Here is an 8,538-nt window from a genome sequence, read left to right as displayed (position 1 = left end):
CATTCAGCATCCGTGCACACTCCTCACTTCCGGGTTGTTTTTTTTTTCAAAAGATTGGAGATTTTTCCAGTGGGGGTTCTCAGGTGTCATCCCAATGGTAACAGATCTGGAAGCAAGGGGGGAGAAGTAAAAAAAAAAAAAAAAGGGAAAAAAAAAAAAAGGGGGTCTGTCACTGTTTGGGGATGTGGGTGGGGTGGGCTCGATCCTGGAGGGCTTTTCCAACCTTAATAATTCCATGATTCTACAAAAAAATAACCCCGAAATCCAACATTCACGTGGAAAAAATTGACCTTGCAGGATCACAAGAGAAATAACAGGGATATTAAAGGAATTCCAAGACGGGTGACAAAGGCGGGACACTCAATCCTGCCAAAATAATCCTTCATCCCACTTTTCCTTGCAGCCTGTTCCCTTTAAAAAGGTGTTTTGGTGGAATCATGGAATATCTGAAGTTGGAATGGAGCCCCGAGGATCGGATTCCAGCTCCCTAAAACTCAACTGTGGCACTGAGAGCAGCTCCCAGGTGCTCCCTGAACTCCAAAGGTTTCAATTCCAGGAGGTTTGGAGGGTGCAGGATGGTCCCCAAGGAGCACAAGTGACACATTTGAGGGAGGAGAGGGATTTTTCTATGGGCTGACAGTGACAGGAATGGTTTTAAACTGCCAGAGGGGGCAAGGAGCGATGGGATATTGGGAAGGAATCGTTCCCTGGGAGGGTGGGGAGGTCCTGGCACAGGTTGCCCAGAGAAGCTGTGGCTGCTCCATCCCTGGAAGTGTCCAAGGCCAGGTTGGAGCAACCTGGGACAGAGGAAGGTGTCCCTGGGGGACTGGATGAGCTTTAAGGTCCCTTCCAACCCAAACCATTCCATGATTCCACATTTCACCCCCAATCCCTCCAGCCTGGTGCAAGTTCCCCACGTTCCTCCCCCCTGGATTTGTCCTGACAAACAAAACCCCCCCGAGCAAAAAATAAACGAGGACCAACCTCCTGGAGAGAACAGAGCCTTTGGGACTGTGCCTCTTCCAGGCTGATCCCCAAAGTGTGGAGCAGGGAAGGAGGTGGGAGGGAGCCCTTACCAAGCTTGATTCTTCAGTTTTCTCAGCTCTTTAGTCGCCCAGGTCGCGAGAGTTTTCGTTTTGTTCGTCTTGGATCTCCTCCCTTCCGTTAGCAGTTCATGGATCATGGGTCTGGCTTCTACTAATTTCAGAACATCTTTCCCAAATGCTGTACACAAATCCCTGGAAGGAGGGGAGAGAGAGGCTTTGAGCACCACAACCAGCTGTGCCAGCACACAGAGCTCTGACTCACAGATCCTTTGGAAAACGCTGCAGATGGTCACTGATTCCAGGTCTGCGCCTCAAAGGGATGCTCAGCCTCCTGTCCCAGGGCTGATCTGCCCTAAATCCAGCAGGAAAGACTAAAATACCCCAAACTGGGTTTCCTCTGTACCCTGAGGACAGGAGGTTTTTTGCTTCTGAGCTTTTCTGCTTCAGCTCATCCCTTTAAAAACCCTAAATCTGGAATTTCCGTAACAACCTCCACTTCCACCTCCCGGTTTCCACCTGTGTGACGCCTTCACACCCCGAGTCAAACACCCAGCACTGCTGTAAAACCCCAGAGCTGATGTTAAACACTTGAGACAGGCAGGAGAAAGTGCAGATTCCAGGGATTCTGGAATGGGGGGAAGGCCTTCTTACCCTATGAGCCCGGCAGCACAGGCCACCACCCCGTCCGTGTGATCCTCGTCCCCAGCGATGTGGTCGATGTAGGACAGGATAAATTCTACTCTGGGCTGCACCAGCATCACATCAGCTGCAAGGGAAAGGTTCTGTCAGAGCAGGGGGACACAGGGACAGTGTGACAGGGCTTCCAGGGCTTCCAGCGATCCCAAAACAGGCAGAATCTGACCCAAAAGAGCTTCTCTGACAGGGAGGGGAAATGGTGCTGGAGGAACCACAGTGAAAGGCTCTAAACACGTTCCCTGCCTGTGGCAGCAGAGTGTTCACTCCCACAGGGGAGGGAATGAACAGGGATATTCCCATGGATGTGATAACCACGGAGAAAAGGTGCTCAGGGGGGACCTTATTCCTCCCTGGAAGGAGGTTGGAGCCAGGTCGGGCTCTGCTGCCAGAACAAGGGATGGAACAAGAGGAAACAGCCTCAAGTTGCAGCAGGGGAGGTTCAGATGGGATATCTGGGAACATTTCTTCATGGAAAGGGTTGTGAAGCACCAGCACAGGGCAGTGGTGGAGTCACATCCCTGGAATATTCAAAACACATGCAGGATGTGGCACTTGGGGACGTGGGTCAGAGGTGACACAGCAGTGCTGGGCTGACAGATCCTTAAGGATCTTTTCCAACCTTCAGCATTCCCGTGATCCCAGCAGAGCTGCCCCCACCCAGCCCAGGGTTACTCACGGTGCACGTTCTCCTGGTCTCCCTTCAATCCCTGGATGATCCCAGTGTAGGCTTCCAGGCAGCCCTCCCTCAGCTCGTTCAGGTAATCCACCATGTCATAGTCAGACTGGAAAGGGCCACAGGAATGGGAATGAGACACTGGGAATGCCCCGAGGACGTGCAGAGCCCATTGCTGGGCTGGGCACACCTTACCTTGTCCACCTGTGCCTGGGATGCCTGTTGGAGGGTGTTCAGCACCACGTCCAGGTACTTCTTAAACTCCCCCCCAATGGCCAGGGCGATGTCCCCAAACACTGAGAGGATCTGGGGCTTCACAGACCTATGGACATTTTCATTCTGGAAGAGATTCCAGCAGGGCCACGTTCAGTTTTTTGGGAAGGGGACGGAGCCAATAAATGCAGATTATTTACTCCAAATGCAAATCCTTGCCCCCAATAAGTTTGGATCCCGTTCAAATAGTAAGCAAGATAGTTGTCAAACACGAGATGATCCGAGCATTCCTAACACTTGTGCTTCTCCCACCTCCCACCTCCCTCGGGAGTGTGCAGCCAACTGTTACTAATGAGGAGGGAAACACTCACCCCCAAGTTCTCCAGGAGCAGCTGCATAACCTCGTCACAGAAAGGCAGGATGTTGGACTGCAGGGCTCTGCACAAGTCCCCAACCAGGCCCACTGCAGACAGGCAGACCTGCAAATAGCACAGCAACACCCCCACCGTGAGTCAGTCACTGCTCCAGCCTCCCGGATCCAGCTCATTCCAGCACTCTGGAGTGGCGAGAGGTTAATTAAACCCCGGGGAACAACGACCCTGAGAGCAGCTGAGGAGTCCCTGCTTCCTTAACCCCAGGGCAGAGATCCAGGTGCCCATGGAGAGACAGGGATTGAGTCTGAGCAAACCGAACCACGTCGTGTCTCAGCACCCATCCCCTTGGAGGGCACCAGGGCTCGACATTCCAATGGGAAATCCCATCCAGCAAAATCTCCTTCCTCATCAAGGCCAACAAATGTGCAGTGTCCAGGCACTGGATGCTCCTGCTGCTTCAAGTCTGAATTTATGCACGGAATTGGGTCTAGTTTGGGCTGGAAGGACCTTAAAAATCATCACATTCCACCCCCTGCTGTGGGCAGGGACACCTTCCTCTATCCCAGGTTGCTCCAACCTGGCCTTGGACACTTCCAGGGATCCAGGGGCAGCCACAGCTTCTCTGGGCAAAGGGAGTAAAGTCTTGGATCTCTACCTGGTACTCAGCATAGTTCTTCAGTCCAATGCCAAGGAAGGGTTTGAAGGCATCCATGTACTTCAGGAACTCTCCACCTAAGACTGTGCATGGAAAATATTCCAGTTAGAAAGAAAAAAAAAACCCATTTGTGACCGGAATCCTATTTTGCTGGAGTTCAACAAGTCAGAAGCCCATCATTGTATCCCACCCAAACCCAGTGGAAATCAATCCTCCCCCAGGGCAACACCCAGGAAATGAGGGGCACTGAAATGTGTCCAGGGCCACCTGGAGATTCCCAAGAGCCAAATTCCCTGTGGATTTTTGCCACTGTGATTTGTGATAAACAAGAGCAGTGGCTGTAAATCCACTGCCAGAACAGCCTTGAGTCACCAGGGAGGGTGAATCACTCAGGTAACATCCAATCTGTCCTGGAGTTGCTCCAAGGGAACAGGTTCCCTTGGGATGGGAACTGGACAGAGTAGCACTAATTTGTTGGGTTTTTTTTTTTTTTTTCCTGGCAAAATTTGCTCTGTGGCAACATTATAAACTGAAATCAAACCACTCCTTCGTGGAACAGAAATCTGGAATAACCAGCCAGGCTCAGACATGGTGAGATTATGGAATACAGGATGGTTTGAGTTGGAAGGGACCTTAAGGATCATCCAGTTCTACTCTCAGGGACACCTTCCACTAGCCCAGGTTGCTCCAAGTCCCTTGGACACTTCCAGGGATGGGGCAGCCACAGCTTCTCTGGAAAATCCAGCCCCACAGGGAAGAATTCCTTCCCAGTATCCCCTTCTTGAGTCCATTTCTCCATGCAAAGGAGGAGCAATGATACACAGATCTGCAGAGTCAGACCTGACATTCCAATGGGAAATCCCAGCCAGCAGAACCTCCTTCCTCACTAAGGCCAACAAATGTCCAGTGTCCAGGCACTGGAAGCTTCTACTGGATTAACCTGAATTTGGGTGCAGAATTAGAACAGTTTGGTTGGGAAGGACCTCAGAGATCATCACATTCCATCCCCTGCCATGGGCAGGGACACCTTCCACTGGCCCAGGTTGCTCCAGCCTGGTCTTGGACACTTCCAGGGATGGAAGTGCAAAGAGGTTGGTGAAGGGACTGGAGCACAAGTGCTGTGAGGAGAGGCTGAGGGAGCTGGGGCTGTTCAGCCTGGAGAAGAGGAGGCTCAGGGGAGACCTCCTCACTCTCTGCAACTCCCTGACAGGAGGGGGGAGCCAGGGGGGGTTGGTCTCTTCTCCCAGGCAACCATCAGCAAGACAAGAGGGCTCAGTCTCAAGCTGTGCCAGGGGAGGGTTAGGTTGGAGATTAGGAAGAATTTCTTTGCAGAGAGGGTGCTCAGCCATTGGAATGGGCTGCCCAGGGAAGGGGTGGATTCTCCATCCCTGGAGGTTTTTAAGATGAGACTGGATGTGGCATCAGTGCCATGGGCTGGGAACCAAAGCGGGGTTGGATCAAGGCTTGGACTTGATGATCTCAGAGGTCCCTTCCAACCCAGTTGATTCTGTGATTCTATGAAGTGCAGCCACAGCTTCCCTGTCCCAGGGGTGCTCACACAACACCTCGAGCAAAACCAGCAACTGATGCTATTTTTTCCCCCACACAAAGCAAACCAGCAGGATCCAAAGCTGCCCTGCCCTGTCCCAGCCCAGAGCTGACCTTCCACCAGGGTGCTGACGGCCATCAGGGCGTCCTCCTGCACTCCCCCCGAGCCCGCCGTGCTCTGGAACATCCTCAGCAGCGAGGCCATGACCACGTCCGAGATCTGCAGGGCATCCTGGTGCTGCACCTTCCTCAGCACATTCTGCAGGGACAGGAGGACACACCACCACTGTTTCCATCCCCCTGAGCCCACGTGAAGCTTTTCCACCCCCCTTCTCCCCCCCTCATTCCCAGAGAGGAAGCTGCTGTTTGAACTCCGCCGCCGCAAAATCCCTTTTCATTCTGCTCCCATTCAATTCTGCAGCCACGGGGTGAGCTGAATTTACCTTTCCTGCTGCATAGGCTGTTCTCCCAGCTTTCCATTTGTAAGCTGGAATTAAATGTGACCAGCCCAAATTTGATCCTATGAAAACAAAAAAAAAAAAGCAAGGAGGGTCCCTTTTCTCTGTCGTGGCAACGTGAGGGTGAGCTCGGACGGGCCCAACTTTAGAAATGCTGGTTGTTGAAGGAAAACACTTTTTATGGGAAGAGAAGGACCAATTCCTTACAATAACAATTATTTTAAGGCTGATTCTTCACTCCAAAGAGATGGACTGGGGCTGTTTAAATAATTAAGCTTTGATTTATAGAATTACAGGGTGGTTTGGGTCGGAAGGGACCTTGGAGATCATCAAATTCCAACCTTCCACTAAGCCCAGGCTGCTCCAAGCCCTGTACAAACTGGCCTTGGACACCTCCAGAGATGGAATTTTCTTGTTACTTTTAAATATTAACAAATGGATTTATGGTAGAATAATAAAAAATTCTGTAACAAAACAGTGTTTGTGACTATTTAACAGTGAAAAAAGCTCCTCTGCTGAGTTTTACTCAGTGGAATTTAAGTATTTGCTGCAATTGAGAAAATGCTTCAGGTTCAGATTTTGGGATAATGAAGAAACACATGTTTATAAATTAAAATTGGCAGTTTAATTCCACTTCTCTTACACTCCCCAGGGGCAAACAAAGCTGTGCTGGGAGAGATCAGGGATCACCAGAAGGAGATTCCAGACACTGAATCTCCCCACTGAAGCCCAACTTAAGGACAGATTATTCCCATCTATCCGTTATTTTTCAAAATTAACCTAAAAATTGGAGAGTGAAAGCAACCATAAGGCTTTTGAGGGAGCAGACGAATGATTCCTCAAATCAACCTGGAGACAAACACCCAGATTCCAACGGGGTGCTCTGAGAAATCTCCTGAGATCTGATTTTGGGGAGAAAAAAAAAAAAATAAAAGTGTTTTCAGTGGGATCTGTAGGAGTAACTAAGGAACTGCACTGCCCTGGTGCTCCCAGTCACACTGTTCATTACCAGATGTTTCATTTCAAGGCCTCTTGGTGCCTTTTAATTAGAGCCACTTGAAATAAGAACACCAACCACAGGAGGCAGATGAAGGAATTCGAGCCGTGCTGGAGGTTTTTTTTTTTTGCCTGTGCCAAGCAAAGGGGTTGTTCAGGCTGTAGCCAACACAGGAGCCAAGCTGGCAGCACATACAATCCTTTATCCCACCTTTAACAGGCTGCCCACAGTGTTCCTGCTTCAAATTGCCCTAAATTCTGCCACCGGAGCGCGACTCGAGGCTTCTGATCCTCGTCTCACCTCCCACGTGTCAGCTGGGACACAAATCCACTTCTCCTCATTCAGATCTGATCAACAGGCCCCGAGCCTGGTTCCTCAGGGGCACAGGAACACCCCCAGAGCCATCCCATTCCCATAAAAATCCCAGGGGGACAGCGGGACACTCACCTGGAGAGTCGCGCACAGGAGGGACTGGAGGTCGTTGAACTGGATTCTGTCTGAGGTGCTCTGGATGTGAGACTGGAACACAAGGGAAAAAGAGGCTGTACTGGGTTCTGACAACACCAGCACGTCCACACTGTGTTTAAATATTTAGTTTTTTAGGTTTTTTGGTTTTTTTTTTTTCAAATTAAAGACAAGAGGGACTGTGCAGAAGCTTCAAACAGAATCCCAGGATCTTAAATCCCACCCAGTCCCACCTTCCACTACCAAGGTTGCTCTAAACCCTGCCCAACGTGGCCTTGGACACTCCCAGGGATGGAGCAGCAGCTCTGGAAAGGGAGGAGGTTTAAACTGGAGGTTTAAACTGGGATTTACCCACCTCCATCTGCAGCACTTGCTGGAGCCGCTCCATGATGACCAGGGTTGTTTTTTGGACAGCAGGATAACAGTCCTTGGCACTGTTTTTCACTATTTCCATCAAGGATTCATATGCAGAACTCCTCAAGTTATTCTGGTGTCCATCAGGCCTGGAACAGAAGGGATAATTTGCAGCTCCCAGTGGCTCAGCCTTGCTTAGAAACAGACTTTTTTTTTTTTTTTTTTTTTAATTTTAGTAAACCAGCAACAGCCACATTTCAGTGCTGTGACAAGCAGCACTTTGCATCCCTGTATTCCAAGCCTTGAAAGCAAAGGAAATTTATGAAGCCACTTTTAGCACTTTTTTTTTTTTTCCCTCCATTTTCTATTAATGATTTTCAGCATCTGGGAAGGAGGAGAGGGAGAGGAAAAGCCTCAAAGCCCCCAGAGAGAGAGGTGAGCAGCACATCAGTGCCCCTCTGCCACCCCCCTGACACTGAGCTGGGATAGAAAGACAGCTGAGAGTGACTGATGGGCTCCAGAGCCTTGAGCCAGACACTCCTGTCTGGATGGAAATTAGGCAGGGAGAGCTTGGACTGAGCTCTTCAGGCGAGGAACAGTTGAAGGAGGATCAATCCTGCAGCAAAAAGCTCCAGGCTGAGCTGAGCCAGGCACTGAACTCTGAGCTGTGGGGATTTATGGGACCTCCAAGGCACGATAAAACTGCAGCTTTACCCTGAGTTTTCACATCTGCAGGGCTGGGAGCAAAAATATTTTGCCTCGGTGGGAAGGGATGGAACCTCCAGGGGAAAGGGATGGAGGGGAACAGGCAGGGAAATGTGGAATTCTGGTGGTGTCCTGCTGAAATTCCTGGTTCTCCAGTGGCCCTGCAGCCAACCTGGCTGGGTGTGAAACTGGGCACTTAAAATTCAGATTGAAAGGAAAGTAGAGGGGGTTTAAAAAAAAATAGGAGATTCGAGATAAAGTAGGAGAGGTTAAAAGTAAAATAAGGGAGACTGGAAGTAAGAGAAGAGATTCAGAGGAAAACTGGGGGGATTCAGAGGAAAACTGGGGGGATTC

The 8,538-nt window shown here is 50.3% G+C and overlaps 2 protein-coding genes across 2 annotated transcripts; both read right to left on the bottom strand.

Moving 5' to 3' along the window:
- Positions 1-43: 43 nt before the first annotated feature.
- LOC113940890 (importin subunit beta-1-like) lies at positions 44-5,458 on the bottom strand. The gene is made up of 8 exons (XM_027632039.1): positions 5,320-5,458; positions 3,658-3,740; positions 3,000-3,107; positions 2,611-2,754; positions 2,419-2,524; positions 1,698-1,812; positions 1,077-1,238; positions 44-106 (listed from the first exon to the last, which is right to left on the bottom strand). Coding segments are annotated over exons 1-8 (810 nt in total). The 5' UTR covers positions 5,411-5,458; the 3' UTR covers positions 44-105.
- A 1,562-nt stretch (positions 5,459-7,020) lies between these two features.
- Positions 7,021-7,650, bottom strand: LOC113940892 (importin subunit beta-1-like). Its single transcript, XM_027632040.1, has 2 exons — positions 7,481-7,650; positions 7,021-7,179 (listed from the first exon to the last, which is right to left on the bottom strand). Exons 1-2 carry the CDS (start codon positions 7,577-7,579, stop codon positions 7,036-7,038), a joined length of 243 nt encoding a protein of 80 aa, XP_027487841.1. The 5' UTR covers positions 7,580-7,650; the 3' UTR covers positions 7,021-7,035.
- Positions 7,651-8,538: the final 888 nt, after the last annotated feature.

This window comes from Corapipo altera, unplaced genomic scaffold (genome assembly GCF_003945725.1).
Source record: "Corapipo altera isolate COAL_440 unplaced genomic scaffold, ASM394572v1 128945, whole genome shotgun sequence".
Classification (NCBI taxonomy): domain Eukaryota; kingdom Metazoa; phylum Chordata; class Aves; order Passeriformes; family Pipridae; genus Corapipo; species Corapipo altera.
Note: the sequence above shows the minus strand (reverse complement) of the source record. Positions and strands in the feature narration are given on the sequence as shown.

What these genes read in the sequence shown, in the direction of transcription:
- LOC113940890 (XM_027632039.1), bottom strand. Translation starts at nt 5,410, where the DNA reads ATGGCCTCGCTGCTGAGGATGTTCCAGAGCACGGCGGGCTCGGGGGGA. An exon ending in CGTCAGCACCCTGGTGGAAG is followed by an intron (nt 3,741 to 5,319) that starts GTCAGCTCTGGG and finishes TTCCATGCACAG; the next exon opens with TCTTAGGTGGAGAGTTCCTG. An exon ending in CCCAGGCACAGGTGGACAAG is followed by an intron (nt 2,525 to 2,610) that starts GTAAGGTGTGCC and finishes GGCCCTTTCCAG; the next exon opens with TCTGACTATGACATGGTGGA.
- LOC113940892 (XM_027632040.1), bottom strand. Translation starts at nt 7,579, where the DNA reads ATGGAAATAGTGAAAAACAGTGCCAAGGACTGTTATCCTGCTGTCCAA. An exon ending in AGCAAGTGCTGCAGATGGAG is followed by an intron (nt 7,180 to 7,480) that starts GTGGGTAAATCC and finishes CTTGTGTTCCAG; the next exon opens with TCTCACATCCAGAGCACCTC.